Source organism: Convolutriloba macropyga, chromosome 14, assembly GCF_964194025.1.
Source record: "Convolutriloba macropyga chromosome 14, txConMacr16.3, whole genome shotgun sequence".
Taxonomy (NCBI): Eukaryota; Metazoa; Xenacoelomorpha; order Acoela; family Convolutidae; genus Convolutriloba; species Convolutriloba macropyga.
In genome coordinates this window covers 29,279,392-29,306,290 of record NC_134481.1, presented here as the reverse complement: position 1 = coordinate 29,306,290, position 26,899 = coordinate 29,279,392, and the positions used below count along the sequence as shown (strand labels likewise).

The 26,899-nt window shown below is 34.0% G+C and overlaps 3 protein-coding genes across 10 annotated transcripts in view; 2 read left to right on the top strand and 1 right to left on the bottom strand.

Annotated features, from left to right (window-relative positions):
• LOC142353214 (uncharacterized) overlaps positions 1-26,899 on the top strand; it is a 712,302-nt gene that overhangs the window by 182,065 nt on the left and 503,338 nt on the right. The gene's annotated exons all lie outside the window — the stretch shown is intronic.
• Positions 1-26,899, top strand: part of LOC142353233 (uncharacterized) — a 137,995-nt gene that overhangs the window by 18,960 nt on the left and 92,136 nt on the right. For all 4 annotated transcript variants that reach the window (XM_075405465.1, XM_075405464.1, XM_075405463.1 and 1 more), the window contains exon 2: positions 18,832-18,903. In XM_075405465.1, the coding sequence (XP_075261580.1) occupies positions 18,832-18,903 (72 nt within the window). The remainder of the gene's footprint in view (positions 1-18,831; positions 18,904-26,899) is intronic.
• Positions 7,259-16,070, bottom strand: LOC142353048 (phospholipid phosphatase 3-like). Of its 5 annotated transcripts, none has more exons than XM_075405238.1 (6): positions 14,667-16,070; positions 9,796-10,877; positions 9,371-9,648; positions 8,327-8,526; positions 7,878-8,076; positions 7,259-7,552 (listed from the first exon to the last, which is right to left on the bottom strand). In XM_075405238.1, the coding sequence occupies exons 2-6, from the start codon at positions 9,884-9,886 to the stop codon at positions 7,334-7,336; spliced, it is 987 nt and encodes a 328-aa protein (XP_075261353.1). In that variant the 5' UTR covers positions 9,887-10,877; positions 14,667-16,070; the 3' UTR covers positions 7,259-7,333. The 5 variants fall into 5 exon arrangements, with proteins under 5 accessions (XP_075261353.1, XP_075261355.1, XP_075261354.1 ...); XM_075405240.1 differs by having other exon boundaries at positions 15,185-15,199; XM_075405239.1 differs by lacking the exon at positions 14,667-16,070 and adding an exon at positions 11,126-11,400.

Sequence of the window (26,899 nt, the reverse complement as noted above, 5' to 3'; positions counted from 1 at the left end):
CCAAATACAAACAGGTTGCTAAAAAATACAAAAATCTTTCACCGTATTGTGAAAATTCTTTTTTCACTTCCTTGTATATCTCATGAATCCTATCTAAATCCACCGTAGCAATTGTTGTCATGGCGCACTAATTCAGAAATGGTAATTTCTAGACAGTAACCCAATCCCCTTAATCCCTTTGTCAAGTCTCCCTCAATGAAGGGGTAAAATGTTTGGATAATAATTCGACTGTTACATGTAAAAGTTATGTTGTCCCTGCATGTAAAAGGTTGGGTTGTCCTATCCCATGTAAAAGGTTGGGTTGTCATAGCGCATGTAAAGGGTTGGGTTGTCCTTCCCAATGCAAAAGGTAGGGTTGTCCTCAGGACAACCCTATCTCTTACATGGGATGACAACCCCCCCCCCCCCCCCCCGATCTTCCATGGTGTAAATGTTACTACTAGTGTGTCTGAAGAGCTGTGTAGATCATCGTTTGGTTGGCAAAAAGAAACATAGTCAGATTATCCTATGTTTAAAGTAAAATCCTTGGATTTGAAATATTAACTTGGCCTTTATTGTTATAATTGAGGTTTAGTTGCCGAATTCATTCACTCTATTACCTGATAACAGGATTTAGTTGTCTGCAAATTTTAGTACGTCGGTCAATCCCTTTCCTTAAACATTAACATAAATAATAGACATAAGCGGACCCTTTATCGTTCCTGGAGAAACGCCGCATGTAAATTCATACCCCCTGGAGAGAATCATTATCATTGATTCGATGTTTTTGATAGAAAAATTTTCTGCTGCTGTAATAAATTTTCTTGTAAAACGGATAGAAAACAGTTTGATCAGCTATTGAGAATGCTTTATTGAATCCAAATTTTTTGGTAGGTCTACCACGATGTTTCTGTACAGTTTCTGAACGATTAGACCAAATAAAGCAAGGAATCTGGAGTGGAATAATTTGATCTAGGAGGCCTTCGAAGTGGATTTATGCTTGATTGAGAAATATCATTAGTTGAGCATGTATTAATCTGGAGAGTTTTTGAAAAAGAGGCGGGCAACTGAATTTGCCGATCAGGAATTAATTGCTCTGGCAAAAGATTCGATTTGATGCACTAAATAATGAGATTTAAAAGATGAGCTATAACAATTTTTTCAAAGGGTAAAATTAGATTTAAGGTATGTTTGTTTGGGGAACTCATGGTTGAAATCATTTCTAAGTTCTCTCGATTCTTGTGATCAGCCTTGTGCCCACAAATCATCTTGGTGCCCACGCAATTGAGTATTTGCCTTTTGTTTGTTCCCAGAAACCCTCACAATCGGGTCTTCAAAATTTCGTCATCATCAACAATTATATTATTTTTGATGGCTGAAGCGTTCAGTGCAGGATTCAATTGATTTGCGAGGGTTGAGCTCCCAATTTGTTTCCAGCATGCGACTCGGGTACTTTCTGAAAACTAAATGTGTTGAGGTATACGTTTCCTGTTTTGAGGATATTTCAGCAAACGAATCGTGAGGAGACTTCGTGTTTGATATCTTCTTGTCCTTGTGCCGTGATATCTTTTTTCCGAAGCTTTTGAAACGCTTTTTGTTTCTTGCAGTTTGCGGGCTGATTTATCGTGAGATCTACAATTTAATGCTGGAAAATTTTGATTTAAAAAATAAAATTGATTGATTCGTTTGTTAATTGTTGTTCGCAGTAATGTGCTGTTTGTTTCCTTGAAGCTTGTTTCTTTTTTTGTTTCTGAAATTTCTATATAAAAGTTTCATTTTTGTGACTAAAAATTTTTCCTCCGGATTTCAGTGATTGACCTTTTTGTATACTTTCATAAACCTATTCAATTTTGGTTTCAATCAAAATAATTTTGTTTTCCGTCAAAAATCAAAGTTGCCAATCGGTATTGCATTCCGTAAAAAGAGGAGACAAGAATGCGGATGAGCTGAGTCGGAACGTTATGTACAAATGCACATTACTGAGCCTCCTTGTTTATAAGTACACAGTTTACAATGTTTTGTGTTCAGCTCGACATTCTGTTAATAAAAATTTCAGTTTCTTGATGTCATTCTTCATTATTCTCTTGCTTTAAATCTTGCGGCTCTAATGTAAATTGAGAAATTGAGACATAAAATCATTGAGTTTTTCAGTTCCATCCTACTTGTTATGCTATAGATTTGTTTCAATAACAATTTAATTGCATTGTAATAACAACCAGTCAACCATTTCCATTGTTTACCATCTAAATTTTATAGTGTTTACATTGAAGAATTTCAGAAATTTCTTTTCAATGTTTGCTAAGATAGTAATATGACTCATATTCAAAAGAATGCAATACCATTTGGTATCAATGCGTTTGAAAGTTTGCGGTACAATTAATGTTCTAATAGCAATTCTAACTTTTTGCACACAACTACTATTAGAAAAGTTAAGCGCGCGCTTTTTCGGTTATATATTTATGGTCTTACAAAAATGTTATTTGTAAAAGCATTTGAATGCAAGGCATTTAAAGCAACAAATGTGCTGGCAAGTTTTTAGAAGTGTTACTCAAAAAATTTATGCGCATAGTTAAATCCATTTTTGTACATTAATGAGGTGTTGTCCAAAAATTTGTAATTTGCTTTAGTTGACCGACGTTGCTGTTTCTTATCACTGTTGCTCAAATGAAGTCTGATCTAACATGGTGAGAAAAGGTGTCTTTGTTTTATAGCACACCGAGATTAATTTGATGAAAATTTGTCTGCTTCATGTGTTCTAAGTATCTTAAAATATTTTCGCCGTTTTGAAAGCGTTTAGGATGAATACTGACAATTTATAGATGGTAGAACACGTGAAGAGAATGGTCTTATAAAAGCTATGTCGGAGACAAGTCTTAAAAACTATTAAAGCTCGTATTTCAGAACATGACATCTTCTTTAGATTCAGAAAATTTTATCGACGCATTAAGTTTACTTCGACATTCGTTATTAGGCAAAATAAATGCAGAGCAAAATAAGTTGCTGAAAGATCTTTGTTTTGCACTGACATTTTTGCGTAATCTAAATTGCACTCAATCCGAAATTAAGTCTGTTGCTAAAATAAAGGCGATTGTTAGCGACGAAGTAGCACAGTACAGTAAAGTTTGTTCGTAGTTCAGTGTTTAAGGTCTCAGAATGGCATCTAAGAGGTCGCGGTTTTGATCCCCTCTAGGGGCAGATTTTTTTGCACTCGGAAAAAATGTCTAAACTGCACCCCTCAAATTAAAGTGGTCCGCCTATTACCTGAGAGCAATTCATCCAACTTTAGCCAGTTTATGTGTGATATAAAATGAGCAATCAATTGAGCAGTCTTCTTGGAAAAAATTCTTGGAAGCCTTAAGGCATGTTTCTTGGAAAATTTTATTTGAAGCCCAATTTTTTCTCATGAGACAAAGCATACACTTTTCAAAGATAATTAAATTGGATAAATGATAACAGGAAACAGTCACAAAGTATAACAACTTCGGCAAAGAAGACTTTTTTTAAGGTCTATAATTGAGTCAATATAAAGAAATATTTTCTAAATTGCTCATTTTTCTAAAAACCATAGAGTGACAATGAGACTGACACAACAGAGCCGGCTGACGACCTCCGCGATCCATTCGCTTCTACAAAATATCAAGGAATTCAGAAAGAAATATTTGGGTTGAACGGTTATTCAATTGTTAGATTGATTCGCTGCACGAGAATTACGATGTTACTGTGAATTTCAATTGAATTCTCTCTTTGAGTTTTGAACAGCAAAATTGGGGTCTAAATAAGTTAGAGTATAGTTCTGGGAAGCCTTCGGCAATTCAAAAAGCGCCCTCGGCTTTGAGCTCTAATTGCCTTAGGCTTCCCAGAACGGTACTCTAACATATACTTGTTATCATCTGTATAAAGTTATGATTAATTGCTCTAACAAAGTTTGTTGCAGTTATAAGCCTGTTGGCCTTTTTTAATTTGATTTTTCGTACTGCCGACTTTTCGTCTGATAATTTTTTGTCTGTCCATTTGTGTTTCCGTCCTCCAAAATGGAATAAGCAGGTAGAGCCTCGAGGACATTAAGTCGCTGAGCAGTTCTCTTAAACCTTTACTAATCTCTAAGCCGACAAATAGCCGAATATGCTGAGGAGACATACCCACTTCAATTAATATTTCACGCACAGACATTTTGGTTGGTATCGTGAAAAAAGCGGTTAGAATTCGGGGGTTTCAGTTCCAAAAGTTTGAAAAGGGGTGCGGTGTGATATTTCCAGAATCGTGGAATCGAAATGCGTCAAATAGCTAGTATAAGAGAAACGGAGAAAGAATAGGTTTTAGTTTTTTTTCATTACACATGTTCGGATAGTAATTTGATAACTGATCTCAAACGAAATTTGAAGCAGTTATGGTAATTGTGATTTTCCGCAAAATTTTTGCCTTAACGTTTTAATTCTTATAATTTTTTTGTTCTCTTGTGTAATTTTACTTTTGCAATGGCCTCTCGTAATTGACTTATCAGAATTGATTTTTTTTCTCAATTGCTCTGATTCAGAATTTATGCAGCTTATGTGGTACTTGATTACTGTGAATCTAACGAGACGTTCGCCCAAATTGTTCTTTTAAATCAAAATAATAGCTGTGAACTAATATAAGCCCTTATAAAATCATTTGAACTATTTTAGTAATATTATCCAAGATAATACCTTATGTGAAATTAATCCCAGACTCATTTAAGCAATGCGTCCAATTTTAGTTGTTACACGTTTCGAAATAGGACTCCTGTTTTAAATTTTTTAAAGCTTATCAGAGCAGCTATTTGATTAAAACTGTGCATAGTAAAAACGGCTGTTAGAAGGCGAGGCTGACGTACTTCAATTTTACGTTGTTAGCTAAATGAGACAATCTTAACCTATATTTTTAAAATAAAAGGCTTAACTAGTTGTTACCTGAGAAAAACTTAGTTTGAGGTAAGTTTTACAGGCTTTGTGTATATTCCAAAGTTTTCTGCCCGGTTCTAGCAGCCTCATATTTAGAGCGTTATCTCTTATGCGCTCGATATTTCAGTTGACAGTCTTGCTTTGGAAGAAAATTGTTCATAACAGAGCAAGTTTTTATTTCGCGAAATGAAAAAAGCAGTTGAAAGTAATTTCGAAAAATGTGGAAAACGTACTGGGTTGCGTAAGTCTAACATTTATTAAATTTTTTGCTTTAAATTAAACAAGTTTGTTGTCCTGAATTGTTTAAGATAATTTTGAATTTATCGTATTTTAGAACTCAAGAATCTGAATACAATTTGCGGCATTCTGCTATTTTGTTTGCAAAAGTGATTCTGTTTCCTTGAGCACTGAAAACACTGAATTTTGGATAAATTGAGCACATCGCAGTATAATTTTTCACCAGAACCTATATGCATAAGCTGTTTCCTTTTTTACTAATCTTAATAGCGGAGCTGAAGTGTTTCTGTCTATTTTTCATGAACCTTTTTCAAAGCCTTATTTTTGGTTTTTGGAAGTCGTTATTTTTGGTTTTTGGATATGACCTTCCTTACTGGCTGTTTTACAGAGAATTTTATAACCATGAGCTTGTCCAGTTTTTTTTGTTTCCCATGATCTGGAATTCTATATTTGTTGTTCAAATATAATGCATAAATGCATTCTTTGCGCGTTTTAACACAAGCTTTGTCTCTTAATCAACTAAATTTTTCAGTCAGTTTTTAGTTCTGTCAAATTCTTGGTTATCAAAATGCTTCTGTAATCAGAGTTATCGAAATACTTTGGGTATCTTCATTTAAATGAAGTTTTGTCAATAAGGAATACATCTCTTATAGTTTAGTATTAGAATAATGGTATTTGATTCCAGGAAGAACAGAAATTGTGAAAACTACTATTTTCTTTTCGTTTTTCATTAAGAAGCTCCTGTTTTCCGGTTTTTATTTTTTTGCTTTTACTCAAAATAATTTCAATTCTTTATCTTTGATAGCTATTTAATTTCACGTCGGACGCGTTTTCGTTTGACCTACAGTTTTTTATGAGCGTGGGCTTAGGGAAACGGGAGAAATTGGTAAAGTCTGAGCCCAGGAATTAAGTTACTGCAGTTCTAGCTACAAATAAAACCAACCCCAGGCAATTTGTTTCATTAGGACAGTTCGTGCGACATTATCAGGTTTGTGTAATTGCCCTTGGACAGAGTTTGAGGCAATTATTGTAATGTCTTAAGGTGTTTATGTTTTCTTGATGCAAAACATTTGCCTGACTGTTTTTTCTAGAACATCTGTCCGATTTCACTTCTCGAGTGAATGTTTTCTCGCGTGACTTTTGAATTATTTTGTTATTTTTATGCAACTAAATTCGTTTCTAAAACAAGACTGATTGTAAGATAAGCTATTACAAGGCCAAGATAGCAGAGTGGTTAATGCTGTAGTCTAACACGCTGGATTTCGGGAGTTCAAACCCCTCCTTTGTCGCAATTTTGCATCCATGAAGATCTAGGCTACAGCCCTCTCTGAAATAGATTGCCCCGCTTGTCCGAGAACAATTTGTCAGACGTTACTAGGTTTATATTTAGTTTTTATAGTGTGGTAACTGAAGTGCGAATGGTGTCCTCCTTGTTCTGCGTTCTTTCGATACAGACTTGTTTCAGATGAAGTCCTTATTAATTGCTCTGGGACGAAGTTTGAAGCAATTATAGTAAACGGGTCTTTTTTAAGCAGTTTTTGCTTGACTGCTTTTGAGTTTTTGTTATAGAACATTCTTTTGTGTGACTTTTTGAGTGACTTTTTAACGCTGGAGATCTTCATTTTTTAGTTATCGAAGTAGTTGCCCTCTTTCATAAATAAAGTTTGTTGCAATTATAAAAGCGATTGTGAGTGAAATGAATCAACGCCATTGTAGCTTAGGTGTTAATATGTTGGACCGGCATCCTGGAGGTCCGGGATTGGAACCCACGTGCGGTTGGGCTGGCGTTTTTTTGCACCCGTGAATCATTTCTAACCTACGCCTCCACTAATTTAGTCTGCCCCCGACAGTCCTTCGAGATAAATTAATCCGACGTTTTATTTTTGCTTCCTCGTCATTGACCAAAGCGGTTTGTTTTTAGGGTCCTCAGAGGTGCCTATGATGCAAGAATACATTGGAATTGAAAGGTTTTTGTAAATTTTGCTAGCAAGTGGGAACATTTTCTATGGTTTGTGCTTGCTGCTCAACACTCTCGTCTTCACTTAAATTTCTCAACCATTTTTTCAAATGACTTTGAATGACGCTGTCTTCTGTTTAACTCACTCTGCGTAGAGAAATGGACAAGGTTTCTTAACTATATTATTATTCAACTATTACTATTATTATTATTACTACTGTCAATTATGTCATTGAATTCATCATTTATCTTTCTTCCCTTTGAATTGTGTCGTGTCTGGGTTGAAGCGAAGGAATGTGTAAAAGACGAGGCCGACTGTGAGGCTGATGACAGCAGATGCAGTGACGTCACGCAAGTGGTGTTTGTTGTCTTCCACTCTGGACATCGATATCCAGAAGGCAATTGCTATCACCATAACTTGCCAGATCACGCTCAAACATCTGGCCAGTTTATGTCGTAGCTGAAAATAATCATTATGATTTCTGGTTTTTCTGAGCTCTGTAGCTTTTGCGCTTCGACAGATGATCAAAGTGGTCAATTTGCTTGATTCTGAATTGTTTTCAAAGGTCTTTCATCAATTCCATTTAATGTATTTTCCTGAAATTGGTTACTGTGATTAAGCTTAGTATGAGTATGGAATAGGGTATGCATGCCATGGAAGCAAAAACAGGTTTTACTTTGCACATGCATGCTTATAGAAGCAAAAATTTTCTACACAGGTGGTGGTGGTGGTGGTGGTGGTGGTGGTGGGGGGGGGGGGGGGGGCAACAGTTAGTATGTGTAACCTCTAAGTTGATGTAAATGATTGCGAAGAATGCTGGGCCACAGATAGAAGCGGCATGGCCAGAAGGAAAGCTCTTTCGTTCATCTTCAATTTCGTCTGAATTGTGTGTGCACTGAATTTCATCTGCAGATATGTATAGTGGAATCACTGAGCCATCTAGTCCTTGCTCCGTTATTTTTGCCTTGCAGAAGTTTATGTACCTGTCAACGAAATTAGAAACGTAGTTTAGAATTTTGTTTTATATAATTGCATTGGTCATGGTTCCTGAATTGATTCCAATTACATTAACATCGTTTGAAAGTTGTTTGAAAGAGAAGAGAGTTCTTAAGAGCAAAAAATCTGCAGTTCGCAATTGATACTTTACAAGAATTTTGTTCGACTACGTGATTGGTTCAAGCCCGCTTAGAAAAGTATGTAAGTTTTTGGTTGTATGATATGTAACAGATATACCCTTCTCTGTTTCCGAAGCACATTTCGAGGAAGTCGGGTCTCAAAGCACCCACAACCACCTTCCCAATTGCCACTATGAACATCACTGTACAGTAGTCTATCAATCCCACTATCACCACTTTCACTACTGCTAATAAATGTACTTTTTTACTCTGCTTTTCCTTCCCAATTTTGTAGGACGTTCCGAATGGAGAAGCGTCCTGAAGAAACAACCAAATACTATAATGGATTATAAACTGCATGCAAGTTTCGTGGATCTTACTTTTCAGTTTTCCTTAATTATTTTCAATGCTTCCAATAAATTATAATTGCCATTCAATTAGCTCTCCCTTTAAATTTGTTTCCCTGGTTGTAACAGAGTTTTGTTCAACGTAGTACTCAAATCCCATGAGCTCTTTTGACATGCTGTTTGATTCCGGTGCTTTTGTAAAAATGACTTGAAATTTGTAAGGTCCTATAGTCTTTTGTGGTAACGAGCACAGCCTTTTCTTGGCCAAGTAGAGAATTCTCTCTAATTAAGTGCTGATCAGATAGGCTTTTGCTGTCAGTGTTTTGTGAAAATTAGCTGAGATGCTTACAGCGTTTAGCACCAGAACTTCGAGGGGCTTCTTGCAATTCGTATTCAGAAACGCTCTTTTTTTCGTTTTATATTGGACAATAATTTTTCCCTTTGTTTATTGTTATTGTTGCTTTGAATTTTGGGGAGTGGAGAATAATGCGAAAAGCCTTCAAACAATTGTTGTTTGGTTTTTAATGTGTTAGGGGGTCTATTCAGGCGCAACTACTGTGAAAATGGACCAGTACTGGATTCGAATCAGCATCTCTTACTTGCAAGCCAAGTGTGCTACCTTTACACCAACTGGTCTTAAGCTCTCGAACTTGGGTATCTCTTATAACCCGTCCTCACGCTCTTTCTTGTTCCCCAAGGCTTCATTTCTCTAGCCAAGTGTACGCTGAACAAGTAGAGCTTCTTGTCAAGCTTATCTTGTGCACAATTTACATTAGGTTGTTCTCTCTCAACCTTCTAACATAATGAGTCTTAACCTGTGACGTGAGAATATTGCAGAAATCTGTCAGAACAATTGAGATGATCAAAATGAGAACCCCACTTAGGATGGCAGCCCAACTGGGAATTGTCTCATTGTCCAAAAAGGGCTGCATGATCTCAGCGTCGGAACACGAGAAGCCTCGTTTATGTACTGGTACCACATAGTACACAATCGCAGTTGTTATAGTCACACCGATGAATATGAGGAATAAAAGGATTACTTCGGCCAATTTGAGACGTTTGTTGCTAGCTGGTTGTTGATTCTGCTGTTCTGCTGAAAGTAAAACAGATTCAAGTTGACCGAAGAATTTGGCTACATCAGGTTTTATAAGTCACGATGGAAACAATTACACTTCTCTTATAATTCCCAATTCCAAAATAAGGGATACCTAAATTTTATTCGAATTACAGATGAAGTTACCTATCTCTGGCCTGTGTTTGGCTGAGTTTGCCAGTGAAAGCCCATCTCTTTGGACAACTGAATTTTCTGAAATTGCTTGTTCGTGTGCCATGGCCTGTTTACACAAACCAGTTGTAATAAACAGTAAAATAATACAAAGCTTTGTTTGAAGTGTTTTCAGCCGTCATCAATTTGAAGTATACAATTCAGAATTTGATGGCTTCAATGTTTTTCTGACTTCTAAAGCTGACTGTAAAATGTAGGTGTAATCTTTTTATGGTAAGATTGTGTATGGTAATGACTACACAATATGAAACAGTAAACAACAGGAAGAAGAAATTAATGCATAGTCGAATAAGAGAAGTCAACGCGCGCGTTTTTCCTTAAAAATTTGGTAATAATTCAAAATGTACCATTTGAAGGTCGAAGGAGCTTTTGATGAAAATTGAAAAGACGAAGAAATGTTTTGCAGCTGCTAAGTATTTACATTCCAAAATAGGAAAATGGTTGAAGGTGATTTAAAGCTTTGTTAGCAAAGGTGCAATAGCATATAATAATTTAAAGCGATTTATAATAGTTCAATTTTGCGCCAATGTTGGAGCTGAATAATCTTAATAGAACTGTTTTATAGATCGTGGTAAAAAATTTGACAAAGTATACTATAAATTATGCAAAAAATAGTATACTCAGCACTGCGCTACAATAGCCACGGCTTCATTTCAGTATTGGGTAACTGGTCATGATAAGATGAAGTAAGAGAAAAAGCGGACAGATCACAAGATCACCCGGATCCTCTATTTCAATCTAACCAGGATAACGGTTAATTGTTATCCAATAAAATTACATCACTACGCTAATAAAGTTATCCCAAGTTCATCAGTGGCTTCCTCGGAAAAGATTTGGTTTTCCTTTCGATTCTCCAATGAATTGATAAACATGTAGCGATGACTTAGAACAACAGTTTATGTGAACTTGAGTCGAATGTTATGAACTGCAGCGATAGCTTGAATGTATTCTTTGTAAACATGTAAAAATAAAATTGGTCTTGGTGGCTGTAACAATTAATGTAATTGACAGGTGTTAGTCTCGTAAAATTTCCTTCCCTTTTAATCGATTGGAAATTGGGTTCTTTCCCATTATCACCCCCACCCCTCCCCACCTTACTGCCTGCTCATAATACACCCCCCTCCCCATTCTCTCTCTCTCTCTCTCTCTTACACACACACACACACACACACACACACACGCGCACTTACAGTGCAAGAGTGCAAATATAATAATTACTGTAAATATACCATGATGGGGGCTATAGTTTGGGGATGGGGGGGGGGGGTGTTATCGTAGGAAAGACCTGGAAATTAATTGTCTTCTTGTCTAGTGTCTATAGAACACTCTAGTTCGAACTTGTTTGAATGATTATTATGTATTTGAGAAGTTTCACTAAGACAAAACAGACTTGTGGCTGCTCCAATTCAGCATGTGTTATTGCTTATGGTTATAAACGGAAAGCTTCCAATATGAGAGCAATATTTGAACATCAGAAAACATGTACCGCGACTGTTAAACCGTTAATAAGTTAATTGGTTTGAAGATTTGACAGAATGAAATAACAAGAAATTGTACAGTTCCGACTCAGTTCACAAAGTTTTAATGAAAACGTTAGAAATAGAACAGATGAACGACGAAATCTTTGAGTTTTTGGTCTTACTTTATAATCTGTTCTGCTTGTCTATTTTTGCAATGTTTTGGTTTGAACGATTTGAGATCTTTTTGATTGAACGAAATCGCTTTTCACAATTTGAAATAAGTTATACTCGATTGCTTCCTCAATTGCAACAATTCTTCCGCAATTCCTCAAAATATAATTTCAACCAGTTCTCAACTGTGACTTGATTCTATTTTCCCGTTATGCCAATTTTTGCGCGAAATTTTTCATTTCTACTGACTAGTTTTTTGGATTTTCGATCTTGTTCGCGTGTACAGTTCCACAGCAAAGCGCTGTAAAGTAACAAAGTAAAGGTAATCAAGTACGTGACGGACCATTTATTTATGACTATTGCTAACTTTGCTTTATTAATTGCTCTCAAACAAATTTTATAGCAATTATATTAGTCTTGTGCTCTTTTTATGAGATTTTTCGCTTGACTGAGTCCTTAAAAAAATAAACGATAAGAGGTAGCGCTCGCGGGCATTAAGTAGCTGAGGCTCTTAGAGCCTTAATAGTCTCTAAATATTCGATTCACCGAAACTGTTTCGGAGACGTATACTCGTGGTCTACCCCTCCTCCTACCCCTCTCGCACATCAGCCCCCCTCACTTCACACATCGTTCAGGCCGTAAGGTCGTGAACCCGTGCAGTCAAAGCCCCCTCCCCCGGTTCACCTCTCCAGCTGCGCTCACCTCACGCCCCTGCAATTAAGCTAAAGCTAACCACTAAACCCTAGCTAGCTACTGACGAAGCCAACCGCTCTCCGTTCGTTTGAGAGCAATTCACCTGACGTTAGTCGGTTACGTTGTTCAATTTCTGCTATGGGTGCTTGACGGCGTTTTGACCTAGAAGCGAAAGACTAAAATCGTTTTATGAACTGATTTCTGAATGAGAGAAGTTTTTTCATCATGCACTGCGTTCCATGAATGACTTTTTGACTTTCGAAAGTGTTTTTTAGAGAATGGTGCATACAGATAACCGTTTTTCACCCGTTTTTTTGTCCATTTGACTCAATTTCTTTGCTTGTAATGTTTTTGTATGAATAGCCTTTGACCGATGCTGCATTAATCTGTAGCTCGCAGAAATTGATACCACAAAGGTTATGAGGGCCTAATAGTGCGTTTTAAGTGCAAAAAGGCAAATTTTTCAATTTTAATTAGTTTTCGGATTTTTTCATTGATTTGTTTTATTTCTGATCTTTGAAAGAACATATTTCGAGAAATGAGATTTATTGTGCAACGTTCTCTTGACAGTTTATACATTAGGTTTTTCTCAATAGCTGTGTCATTTTTGTTTTAACAATTTTATGTATATTAATCCGATTTTTGCGGTTTCAATTTGTTCTCATTTTTGGTTGTTTGAATTAGTAAAGTAAGTCTTTTTGTGCACCGGCACGGCTTTTAATTTTCTGTTATGAATGATTCGTTTAGTTTTTGACGTTGTCTTTGAAATTTAGTGAAAAATTTGTTTCATAAACTTGGTTTTAACAATATTTTTACGACAAATTTTTTGCAAAATACTTTAGTGTTTCAAATCTTGAACTGTTTCACCTTTTTTATTTAGACAAGAGATTTGGCGCGCAATCTTCTGAGCCGTGAATGCTCAGTAATATTTTGTTTTTTAGTTCATTTTCCTATTTGATTTTTAACTTTCCAATATAACGAAATTTTTGTTTCTTTGTTCATTTTTGGCAATGTTTCTGTGTTATTCTAGCATTCTCCTCAGACTGTTAATTTTAAATTCATACTTGTTAAATTTTTCAATTTTCTTGGTTTGCGATTCATTTCATATGTAATGTACCACAAAGGCTTTGCTGGAATTGGTTTAAGACTGATATTTAGTTTCTGTGATTTTTTTGGCCTAGGTTCTTGATAAATTATTTTTTGTTTTTGAGTGTTACTCTTTTACTTGTTTTTTTTTCAAGATTAAGTTTTGCAATAGTTTGATTTCCTTTTCTCTGCTATCTCCAACAAGAAAGAAATGTATCTTTATTTCTTCAGCGCATCCTTAAATGTTGTGACGCCAAAAGAAAATGTTCGTGTTTTTTAGTCATCTAAATTATAATGTTTTCTTGGGGGGAAGGCAATTTGAGTTCTAAGAATGATGCCTGCCCTATGCTTTCCTACCGTGTCTTTTGGGTAGCAGTTAATTTGTGACAATTTTGAGCGCGGTCGGTTTTTTAGCTTATCAATATCCATTCTACGAATTTTGGCAAGTTTTCAATCTTACCAGATGTCTTTAGTAATATAAAAGTCTGCGGTAGCAAGATATTACAGTGAGTGTCTTAAGATTTGAATTTTAGTAAAGTATTTTATTATCTAGAATGATTCAAATGTTACAATCACTTCAAATTCGCTTTTCGTTCATTCGTTCATGCAACTTCAATTGAATTGCGTGAATGACGTCATTTTTTACTCTTAGTGGAGAGTGTTTTTTGTTCATTTGGGTAATTAAGTCTTTTGTCAAACGTGACTTACCTCACTCTCGAAAATGACTTCCTCGCTCTTAAATTGACTTTTCTTTACTTTAATTCAAGGAGATAAGGTGAAATGAGTGTGTCTTTCTAACAAAGGGCACTCTTAAACATTCAAACATTCTTAAAGTACAACAGCTCAGCATTTTAAAAAAAGTTTTTTTTTGGTGTTTCTTTTGCTATCTTTTTGAGACTGCAGGTTTACGAAGCTGTTGCTGCTTTTTTCTGGCAATCTGCCGGCTATATTTCATTTTTTTTGTAATTCTCGGAGGTTGATGTGGCAAGTATTAAAATCATAATTGAAAAAGGATGAAATTAACTAATTTTTCTTTTGGGTCAAAATGCCTGAGTTATTATGAATATAAGCTATTTCAAATGTCTGTTTGGATGTGACGGTTTTCAATGATTTTTAATCTTTTAAACTTTCCTGAAATATTGTCTTTTATTAAAATATTAGACCGGCAGCTGCTCGCGTGCTTACTCTTTCATTCAATTCTTCCTCGTTATTTTCAGGTTGCATTTGTTTTCTTTCAGCTAATAATTATTTTTCATAAAAGTAAGGAAACAATGAAAAAAGCTGAAGGATATTAGGTTTTCATTATTTCGTTACAAAAATAACTGTTGAAATTTGATAATTATATCTTATTTACAATAGACGAGTTGCGATTTGGACTAATGAAAAGAAAAATATATGTTAATTTTGATTACTAACAATTCTCATCACTTTGGTAAATTGTAGGTAATCAAGTTGTGAAATTGATAATTTGAATTAAAACAGTTTTTGTCGATAAGTTGACTCTCGGTGTTAGCTATTTGATTTAATTGTGTAAAACAAACACGTGGGGATATTTTTGATGAAATATTGTTTTCTCTAGTATGTCAGACAATGTATGTCCAAGTTGACCGAAACGAACCATTGATAACAAACGGAAGCTCAATTGTGTTTTGTTTGCTGTTTGTTGCCATCAAGCGTAATTCAAAAGTTAATGATTGGAGATATTTTGCAAAATGCCCAGACAAAAAGCTTAAATATTTTACACTTGAGTCGGTTACTAATTTATTTTCTCTAGCGTAATAAAGTTGGAATCCAAGACAGTTCCCTTGAAGGTGAATTTTCAGTTTATAAATCAAGTTTAAACAATTTCTGATATTGTCTACCATAAAAAGAGGCCACAAAAACCCTTGTGGTAATAACCAATTTCTGCGGCCTTAAGTTTTCTGTGAACTAACTTTTTTCGTGCTCAAGTGTTGGTACCTAGCTAATCAGGCAAAATTGTTCGCGTGTCAAGTTTTTATGGTAACTAGAATTAAAGGCAGTAGTTGAAATCGATTAATGTTTCAGCTGCAAAAGGTTAACTAACAAAACTGCAGCAATTTGTTCGAAAATGTAGAATTTGATAATAAATAACTGGCTGGGTAATAATTGGGTAGTAACTGATCACAGATGTCTGGGTTTGAATACCGAATGGAAAGATTGTCAAGTGTTTTACACAGTATTGTTATGATTTGCTGCAAGTATTTTGTTTAGCCATGCATGCTTATCTGTCCAACTTGGCAGTTGTAGCCCTGAGAGGAGAAAGACTGGCAGTTCGTTTTATCTGTGCCCTATTGATACTGGGCACTATTACACCGTTGATCTTGAACTGGAACAAGTCAACCTTGAATTTGTTCAAGGTCCCAGCATACTTCTGGTTGTTGTTAAGAGGCAATTAAGAATTAACATCGTTTGAGGCTTCTCGTATTGACAATTAACTTGGTTATCATAATAACAATCAATAATAGCAAGAATTTAAATTGCTCAATCACACCAACAGTCCGTCTTATTTTCCTGTAATTTGCGAATAGAGCCACAAAATTGGGTCTTCAATTGATGTGAAGTCTGCGATATTGTGTTTGGTCATTTGATCTGCCCCCTCAATGGTTCAACAATAGGCAATCATGCCGAAGTGGCGAATATTTCATAAAAGTTTTCATTCGTTTTTATGAAATGAATTGTCATATTCTATATCCGAGGCAAAGTTTTGAAGCGCGAAAGGTGAAAACTAGTCTGGTTCCTACCCTGTTTATGATTGTTGCGCGTGTTTGATCCCTTCTGAGAACTTTTTTACAGTCGATTTTGAAATACCACCAATGGAGGAGGTAAGATATTTGCTTCTCTTGGAAGGCTTAAAGATATTTTTACACATTTCTCAATAGGATCAATAAGTCTTTTTTGGTTTCTGTTGCCATGTTTTGCCTCAAAGACTGTTACGCAGACAGTTATCGAGGTAATGTCTCGATAGGGCTGTGTATTTCTCTGACAAGATGCGGTTACTGCGTATTTTTCTTGCAGGTCATGCGAGACTGCTAATGCATCTTTAAGTGCGTCATGAGTAATCTGCTCTCAATTGGAAAGCTTTATTTATACAGATGAGAGGTAGAAAATACGTAATTTGTTATCAGACTTCGAGTAACAATAATTGTTGATCAACAGCAGCACAGCGATAGCTGGGGCTATTATTGGCATTTTCTTGTTTTTTTTACAATACAAAGAATTTTTACCATTCAAATAATTTGAATTGTATTGGGGCGCTGTCTTTTTTAAGATCTGTTCACACATTTTCATGATTTTTGAAGTCAAATTGGAGTAGTGACATGCGGCAATATCACTGCGGTTTTTACTGTTTTTTTTTCAATTTTTTGGATCAGATTTTCTATGTGGTTTTCCCAATCCATTCATAGTTCATTCTAGGCCTAGTTTTTTTTAGAATCAAATTTACTTTTCTCGCTAGTGGTTTTTGTTCTCCCTAGCGGCATTTTGACATCGATTTTCTGTTTTTCTTTTGTTTTTTTAGCTGATTTTTTTCAGAAATGGTTTTTCCAATCCACTCATAGTCCGTTCTAGGTCTAGTTTTTTTGTTTAGTGAATGAAAATTGTACGCCAGGACTTGTCCTGCTATGTTTTTTATTTCGCCGTCGCGATTTTTGTTACAAACATATGACGTCACAACCACTTCAAATCTGCTTTTTGTTCATTCGTTCATGCAATTGCAACTGAAGTGCGTGTGTGATGTCATTTTTCGCTGTTCGTGGAGCGAGGTTTTTTCTCATTCACGTGATTAAGTTTTTGGTCACACTTGACTTACCTCACTCACAAAAATGTCTTCCTCACTTTGAAATTGACTTTTGTTTACTTTAATTCAAAGCGATAAGGTCAAATGGGTGTGTGTCACTCTAAATGAAGGTTATTTGAGAACAGCTATTAGAGGGAGCAAAAACCTATACAGGATTTTTTAATCAAAAAATAACATATCAGCCTTCAATGAAAAGACGATTTTTTTGGTCTGTCTTACTTTTTTTTCTGAGACTGCAGATCTACGAAGCTATTGCGGCTATTTTCTGGCAATCTGGCAGCTATGTTTGTTTTATTTTAGTTTTGACTCTCCTATATCACCCTATTTTAAAAAAAAAATCTAGTTTAAAAAAATCTATAAACCCTAAAGTTCGGTAAGTAAAGAAAAGGTTTCCTAAAATTGTTCCAATTTTGTTGTGTTAATTTTATGAAAGTGATATATCCTCTGTCAAAAATCGAGAACCCTGAAGAACGACATTTATCTTTTCAGAAAGTTAACTTAAAGTCAGGAGTTGACGTATACCGTAAATATCAAGCTTTTTATCTGCTGTTATTAACTGCTGGCGAACAATGTTGAAGCAATTTTTGTAGTAGTCTTGCCCGTCTTTCTAGAAAGCGAAAGGGAGTATCGGTTTTTTGTGTTGTTACTTTTTTATTGTTCACACGAATGACTGAAGTCATTTTTTATCAAGCGTGAATTTCCTTGCTCACCAAAATTGAACTCCTAATCATACCAACCCAATTTCAATTGAGGACACGAGGTTACCCTATTCAAAGTCAAAGGTCAATTGAGGAGAGCTATAAGGAGCTCATCATTTTGAGAGTTCAATTGTATGTTAAGACATCGTATTCTCCCAATAAGATTACAATTGTAATCGTTTTGTATTAGATGAAATCAGTCCTGAATTGTCAAAAAGGGTTAGTTAGGTGGCGAGTATTAGCTTGGTGTGTTAGAAAGTGTATGGTTGGTTATTTACGTAGCACAAAACTTTTCCGGATTCTTCCAGCATTTTTTAACCTTTTTAAAAACTATTTTTGGCTTTTGTACTTATTTTTGCGTCGTTTTGTTTGCATTTTGCGAGATGTTAATTGCTCTCCTTTACAATTTTTTGTAGCTGATCACAATTGGCAGAAGTTTTCCACTACAGACAAACGGAAGTTCGCCGTGATTTGTTTCATTTTGCACTTTAAATCATAATAGTGATCTATAATAATATAGATAATAAACTCGAATAACGTTATTTGAAGCCCCATAGTGAACTTATTACCCCCTACAAGCCTCCCTCTCCGACTGAATGAGGCTACAATAGAATTCACCCCTACCAGTCGTTCTAGAACAAAACAATTCGTCCGAGTTAGTTGTAGCACCAATTGCAGTATTTCTGAGGTCAGAGGTTTATGCATGTCAGAGGTTAATGGAATCTGCGTTTTTCAGATTAATAGAAAAATAATTTGAGTGTGCTTTTTCAGATAATTTGAAACTCAATTTTTCAATCTAATAATATCTAATCAGTATTGTATTAATTATGGGTAGTAATGTGGCTCTGTCTGATTAATATGAATGGGCCAACACACTCTAAATTATATAGTTAATAATATTGGTTCTTACCCATCAGAGACCCTAAAGGTGCCCTCCAATTATCATCGATTATACCATAAATGGGCTATATTCTCTCGGAGATGGGCTATCATGAGAAGTATCTAGAATAATACCACGATCTATAATACCGTTTGTGCTGTTGTAATAAATGTTGTGATGCTTCAGGAGTTGAAATATGAGCAGTTGAGCAAACAGCTGGAGCAAGAAAGGCAGACATTAGCGCACCAGCTGCAACAGGTCAGTACATACTATTGTGGTTCCATGTTTTCATATACAGCGATTGAAGAAATTGGGCTCTATCATCGACCTAGAATAGTCGCATGGTTTACTACTGATTCTGCAAAATGGAATACAACTGCTAAAAGGGAATTTTATGAATTGGACGGCTACCCCTTCTCCAGTAGGTTTTAAAGTGGGGGAGGGGAATCCGTTATCGGATCAAGCAAAATTGTTGAGTACATAGGTCATTTCCAGTTACCTAGGCTAATGAATATAAGGGTTGTTCAAAATTTACTAATATACAAAAAAAAATCGTTAAAATACAATATTTGAATCCCAAAATATTTGACTTTTATGACATTCGTATTTTTATCATGGTGGACTAAAACACTGCTCTATTTTGAACTGATATCTGGGGCTTCCTCCCTTTTGCATCCCGCGAAGAGATACAGTTAGTGCCTCTCCTGTTTTGTTTTTGTTTACTTACGCCTGCAATTGTTAGTTGCTCTCAGACAAAATTTGTCGCAATTACAGTAGTCCTGCTGGAGTTTGGCACCCATCCAACTTAACCCCCTCCCCCTATGACTTCACCCACCCCCATTCCACCTGTTACCCTGCGCACGCTCGCCCATCCCGCGCTGGATAGGGTAGTTATTATGGGAATGAATGGAACAATTTTTGCTTTCGTTTCTTTCTTCGGTCAAATTTTTTCGTTTGTTCCTTCGGGCAATTACTGGGTTATGATCAACTTAGAAACTTTCATAAATGCTCCTTTCGGAACAACTATTGCAACATTGGGGCTTAAAGTTTTGTAGAGAATTCTTTAAAATTCATTTTGATAATTTTTTGCTTTCAATCAGTTTTGCTAGTTTTTAAGGTTTTTGTTGTTTTTAATAGTCGCCTAAGCTTCTCAGCTGGCTATTATAGCGCTCCTGTTTTTTTACTTTGTCGTAGTAAAAATTTTACTTTGTCGTTTTACCTTCACAGCTTGTTCAACAATTTGTATGAAACTTTTTTTGACTTCGCTAGGCTAGTTTCACTCTTCTCTCATTCTTCTGTTTTTTTTTAATTCGCTTTACCTTTTGATGACGTTTTTCGTTTTATTTAAGTAACAATTCTCACCCATGACGTCTGACTTACCTCATTCACGGTTTCAACTGAATGGATTTTAAATTCTTTCACGCATTGTAATACGCGATGTAGTGAATACGGTCAAAGTCAAAAGAGCAAAATTAAAAGAAACGGGATAAATATATGGAGCCCGGACATATGTCATAGTGCATTAGGTTATCTTAAAGTTCATTAGGGTTGCTGATAGCTGACATTAGTATTATGCTTAATAGCTTCCATTTTAGCAGCTGAAGTAAGTGTATTTTTAGATTCTAATAGAATATGCAGAATTTACCAAATGAGAACTTTGAAACTTCGAAAAATTCTCTCCATCTCTTAATTTTTTTGATAGCCGCCTCACCTTCTCAGCTGGCTATTATAGCGCTCCTATTTTTTTTACTTCGTCGTACTAAAATTTTTTGCTTTACCTTAGTTCACAGCTTGTTCAACATTTTGCATGAAATCTTTTTGACTTCGCTAGACTAGTTTCACTCTTCTCTCATTCTGCTCAACGTGTTTTTGGACGGCAGTTGCTCAGCAAAGCAATTCCAAATAAACAGCTAGCAACAAAAAACGAAATCAGAAATAGAAACGGGATAAACCCGTAAAGCCCAATTTTAGATGCCCGTTAATCGAAATTTGTTCTTAGTTAACATCTCTACTGCTTATTGGTATTTATACTAGCCCTTGTGTCGTCTCACTACAAAACAGGAGTATGTTCAGCTCCAAAATTACCTCAAAATAGTTCGCACTTTGAAAATAGTTTTTTTACAAAAATCTTTTTTTTTAGTAGTTTTATCTCTTTTTTCAATCTCAATCTTGGTTATTCATTCCCAATCAAAGGCGGCTTTTCTGTGGCAATCTGGCGGGTATATTTTGTATTTGGTTGTAATTCTTTTAACTAAAACTAGCTGATGAACGGCTTGGAGTCCCAGTAAGTGAAGAATTTTAAGTAAATTTTTAATTCAGCTTGCTTCATGTTATTCCTGCTTCGTTTTTTCCTTCCAAAATGATTATTACAATTCAACAACGTTTTTCCGATCAAAATTACAGCTTGATCAAATTTGTGGGTGGTATCTTTTTAATTGCTCTCAAACGCGAGAAATTTGCCCGAGGTTAGTGGTTAGCGTTCATATTTGACAGAAATTTAAATCAATTTAACAGATAAATTAAAATATTGTGATGGTAGCTAAATTTAAAGCATTTTGCCTGAAGTTGGTCGGTTTTGTTTGAGTTGTCCAGTCTACTTTAACTCGTCTCTCATTCTACTCCAAATGCTTTTAAACAGTCAATATCCAAAAATGAAATCAAAAATATAAATGGGATTAACCCGTATAGAACAGTTTTAGATGACAGGTACTTGAACTTTGTTGTAATTGGTCCTAGTTACCAGGGCTAATGTTTGTTTGCATTCATACTAATACCTGTATCCTCTCGTTAGGAAACATTCTCATTAACATTCTTTGTTTCAATCACAATCGCATTTTTGGGAATCTATGGTAGTTTTTTTGCGGCAATCTTCCAGGTATTTTTGTTTTGTCGCGTTTCTATTTTATTGTTTGTTGCTATTTTTGAGGCTTTTGCTGAGATCTCTTGGTTGACACTTTTTTAATCATAAAATGTACTTTATGCCACCGATTTTTGTCGGGTTTCATTTTAAGCATTATGGGTCGGGACTTCAAGTCACTGAAAACTTTAAGCATCCTTTTTCAAATCAGTTATAGAGTTGTTTTCCATTTCAAAGATACATGGCTGCAATATATGTATAACGCCAAGAATATTGTATTATCTTATATTGATTTCATCATGCTTTGAGTAAATTTTTCATCTGTTTCAGCGGCGAAAATTTAATGAGTTGGTTATAATTCTTTCTTTGTTCCTGACTTTCCTCCTGGCTATCTTTTTTGTTTTATGCATATTTTTCAAGTTAGGTACATCACCTTATCTTTCGATGAAAATTTTGAGCAAAATTGAGTTTTCCTAAAGAAATTTTTCTCCAGGACTTGTACATTAAGAGGAAAAAAATGACGTACAATTGACATTTGATGAATCATAAATATGTTATGTGAGCAAAAGTGATGTTTTTTAAAGTAGTTTTGTGTTAGTTTTCACTAATGGAACAACTTTTGCTTAAGAAATTTTTCTCCAGGCCTTGTACATTAAGGGGAAAAAAGTGATGTGCAATTGACCTTTGATGACTCATATATATGTTTTGTGAGCAAAATTGATGTTTTTCAAACTAGTTTTGTGTTAGGTTTCACTAATGGAACAACTTTTCCTTAAGAAATTTTTCTCTGGGACTTGTACATTAAGAGGAAAAAATTGACGTACAATTGACCTTTGATGACTCATGTATTTGTTATGTGAGCAAAAGTGATGTTTTTTGAAGTATATTTGTGTTAGTTTTTACTAATGGAACAACTTTTGCATAAGAAAATTTTCTCTGGGACTTGTACACTTAGAGGAAAAAGTGATGTACAATTGACCTTTGATGAATCATATATATATTATCTGAGCAAAATTTGTTTTTCAAAGTAGTTTTGTTTTTGTTTTCACTAATGGAACAACTTTTCCTTAAGAAATTTTTCTCTAGAACTTGTACATTAAGAGAAAAAATATGATGTACAATTGACCTTTGATGAATCATATATATGTTATCTGAGCAAAATTGATGTTTTTCAAAGTAGTTTTGTGTTAGTTTTCACTAATGGAACAACTTTTCCTTAAGAAATTTTTCTCCAGGACTTGTACATTAAGAGGAAAAAAATGATCTACAATTGACCTTTGATGACTCATGCATATGTTATATAAGCAAAATTGATGTTTTTCAGCGTAGTTTTGTGTTAGTTTTCTCTAATAGAACAACTTTTGCTTAAGAAATTTTTCTCCAGAACTTGTACATTAAGAGAAAAAAATGATGTACAATTGACCTTTGATGACTCATAAATGTGTTATGTGAGCAAAATTAATGTTTTTTAAAATAGTTTTGTGTTAGTTTTCACTAATGCAACAACTTTTCCCTAAGAAATTTTTCTCTAGAACTTGTACATTAAGAGGGAAAAAATGATGTACAATTGACCTTTTATGACTCATACATATGTTATATGAGCAAAATTGATGTTTTTAAAGTTGTTTTGTGTTAGTTATCACTAATAGAAAAACTTTTGCTGAAGAAATTTTTCTCCAGGACTTGTACATTAAGAGGAAAAATGTGATGAGCAATTGACCTTTGATGACTCATATATATGTTTTGTGAGCAAAATTGATGTTTTTCAAAGTAGTTTTGTGTTAGTTTTCTTTAATGGAACAACTTTTCCTAAAGAAATTTTTCTCCAGGACTTGTACATTGAGAGGAAAAAAATGACGTACAATGACATTTCATGACTCATAAATATGTTATGTGAGCAAAAGTGATGTTTTTTAAAGTAGTTTTGTGTTAGTTATCACTAATGGAACAACTTTTGCTTAAGAAATTTTTCTCCAGGACTTGTACATTAAGAGGAAAAAAGTGATGTGCAATTGACCTTTGATGACTCATATATATGTTATGTGAGCAAAAGTGATGTTTTTTAAAGTAGTTTTGTGTTAGTTTTCACTAATGGAACAACTTTTCCTGAAGAAATTTTTCTCTAGAACTTGTACATTAAGAGGGAAAAAATGATGTACAAATGAACTTTGATGACTCATACATATGTTATGTGAGCAAAATTGATGTTTATTAAAGTACTTTTGTGTTAGTTTTCTCTAATGGAACAACTTTTGCTTAAGAAATTTTTCTCTAGGACTTGTACATTAAGAGGAAAAAAATGATGTACAATTGACTTTTGATGACTCATACATATGTTATATAAGCAAAATTGATGTTTTTCAAAGTAGTTTTATGTTAGTTTTCTCTAATAGAACAACTTTTGCTTAAGAAATTTTTCTCTAGAACTTGTACATTAAGAGAAAAAAATGATGTACAGTTGACCTTTGATGACTCATAAATGTGTTATGTGCGCAAAATTAATGTTTTTGAAAATAGTTTTGTGTTAGTTTTCACTAATGCAACAACTTTTCCCTAAGAAATTTTTCGCTAGAACTTGTACATTAAGAGGATAAAAATGATGTACAATTGACCTTTATGACTCATACATATGTTATATCAGCAAAATTGATGTTTTTAAAGTTGTTTTGTGTTAGTTATCACTAATAGAAAAACTTTTGCTTAAGAAATTTTTCACTAGAAATTGTACATTGAGGAAAAAAATGATGTGCAATTGACCTTCGATGACTCATATATATGTTTTGTGAGCAAAATTGATGTTTTTCACAGTAGTTTTGTGTTACTTTTCACTAATGGAACAACTTTTCCTTAAGAAATTTTTCTCTGGGACTTGTACATTGAGGAAAAAAATGACGTACAATTGACCTTTGATGACTCATATATTTGTTATGTGAGCAAAAGTGATGTTTTTGGAAGTATATTTGTGTTAGTTTTTACTAATGGAACAACTTTTGCTTAAGAAATTTTTCTCTGGGACTTGTACACTTAGAGGAAAAAAGTGATGTACAATTGACCTTTGATGAATCATATATATGTTATCTGAGCAAAATTCATTTTTTTTGAAGTAGTTTTGTGTTAGTTTTCACTAATGGAACAACTTTTCCTTAAGAAATTTTTCTCTAGAACTTGTACATTAAGAGGAAAAAAAATGATGTACAATTGACCTTTGATGATTCATAAATGTGTTATGTGAGCAAAAGTGATGTTTTTTGAAGTATATTTGTGTTAGTTTTTACTAATGGAACAACTTTTGCTTAAGAAATTTTTCTCTAGGACTTGTACATTAAGAGGAAAAAAGTGATGTACAATTGACCTTTGATGAATCATATATATGTTATCTGAGCAAAATTTATTTTTTTTGAAGTAGTTTTGTGTTAGTTTTCACTAATGGAACAACTTTTCCTTAAGAAATTTTTCTCTGGGACTTGTACATTAAGAGGAAAAAATGACGTACAATTGACCTTTGATGACTCATATATTTGTTATGTGAGCAAAAGTGATGTTTTTTGAAGTATATTTGTGTTAGTTTTTACGAATGGAACAACTTTTGCTCAAGAAATTTTTCTCTAGAACTTGTACATTAAGAGGAAAAAATGATGTACAATTGACCTTTGATGAATCATATATGTTATCTGAGCAAAATTGATATTTTTCAAAGTAGTTTTGTGTTAGTTTTCACTAATGGAACAACTTTTCCTTAAGAAATTTTTCTCTAGAACTTAGTTTTTACTAATGGAACAACTTTTGCTTAAGAAATTTTTCTCTAGAACTTGTACATTAAGAGGAAAAAAATGATGTACAATTGACCTTTGATGACTCATACATATGTTATATAAGCAAAATTGATGTTTTTCAAAGTAGTTTTATGTTAGTTTTCTCTAATAAAACAACTTTTGCTTAAGAAATTTTTCTCTAGAGCTTGTACATTAAGAGAAAAAAATGATGTACAATAGACCTTTGATGACTTATAAATGTGTTATGTGAGCAAAATTAATGTTTTTCAAAATAGTTTTGTGTTAGTTTTCAATAATGCAACAACTTTTCCCTAAGAAATTTTTCGCTAGAACTTGTACATTAAGAGGATAAAAATGATGTACAATTGACCTTTATGACTCATACATATGTTATATCAGCAAAACTGATGTTTTTAAAGTTGTTTTGTGTTAGTTTTCACTAATAGAAAAACTTTTGCTTAAGAATTTTTTCACTAGAAATTGTACATTGAGGAAAAAAATGATGTGCAATTGACCTTTGATGACTCATATATTTGTTATGTGAGCAAAAGTGATGTTTTTGGAAGTATATTTGTGTTAGTTTTTACTAATGGAACAACTTTTGCTTTAGAAATTTTTCTCTAGAACTTGTACATTAAGAGGAAAAAATGATGTACAATTGACCTTTGATGAATCATATATGTTATCTGAGCAAAATTGATGTTTTTCAAAGTAGTTTTGTGTTAGTTTTCACTAATGGAACAACTTTTGCTTAAGAAATTTTTCTCTGGGACTTGTACACTTAGAGGAAAAAAGTGATGTACAATTGACCTTTGATGAATCATATATATGTTATCTGAGCAAAATTTATTTTTTTAAGTTTTCACTAATGGAACAACTTTTCCTTAAGAAATGTTTCTCTAGAACTTGTACATTAAGAGGAAAAAAAATGATGTACAATTGACCTTTGATGATTCATAAATGTGTTATGTGAGCAAAATTAATCTTTTTTAAAATAGTTTTGTGTTAGTTTTCACTAATGGAACAACTTTTCCTTAAGAAATTTTTCTCTGGGACTTGTACATTAAGAGGAAAAAAATGACGTACAATTGACCTTTGATGACTCATATATTTGTTATGTGAGCAAAAGTGATGTTTTTTGAAGTATATTTGTGTTAGTTTTTACTAATGGAACAACTTTTGCTTTAGAAATTTTTCTCTAGAACTTGTACATTAAGAGGAAAAAATGATGTACAATTGACCTTTGATGAATCATATATGTTATCTGAGCAAAATTGATGTTTTTCAAAGTAGTTTTGTGTTAGTTTTCACTAATGGAACAACTTTTCCTTAAGAAATTTTTCTCTAGAACTTGTACATTAAGAGGAAAAAAATGATGTACAATTGACCTTTGATGATTCATAAATATGTTATGTGAGCAAAATTAATCTTTTTTAAAATAGTTTTGTGTTAGTTTTCACTAATGGAACAACTTTTCCTTAAGAAATTTTTCTCTGGGACTTGTACATTAAGAGGAAAAAAATGACGTACAATTGACCTTTGATGATTCATAAATGTGTTATGTGAGCAAAATTAATCTTTTTTAAAATAGTTTTGTGTTAGTTTTCACTAATGGAACAACTTT

What these genes read in the sequence shown, in the direction of transcription:
- LOC142353048 (XM_075405238.1), bottom strand. Translation starts at nt 9,886, where the DNA reads ATGGCACACGAACAAGCAATTTCAGAAAATTCAGTTGTCCAAAGAGAT. An exon ending in GCAATATTCTCACGTCACAG is followed by an intron (nt 8,527 to 9,370) that starts GTTAAGACTCAT and finishes TTGTTTCTTCAG; the next exon opens with GACGCTTCTCCATTCGGAAC. An exon ending in TGCTTCGGAAACAGAGAAGG is followed by an intron (nt 8,077 to 8,326) that starts GTATATCTGTTA and finishes TTTCGTTGACAG; the next exon opens with GTACATAAACTTCTGCAAGG.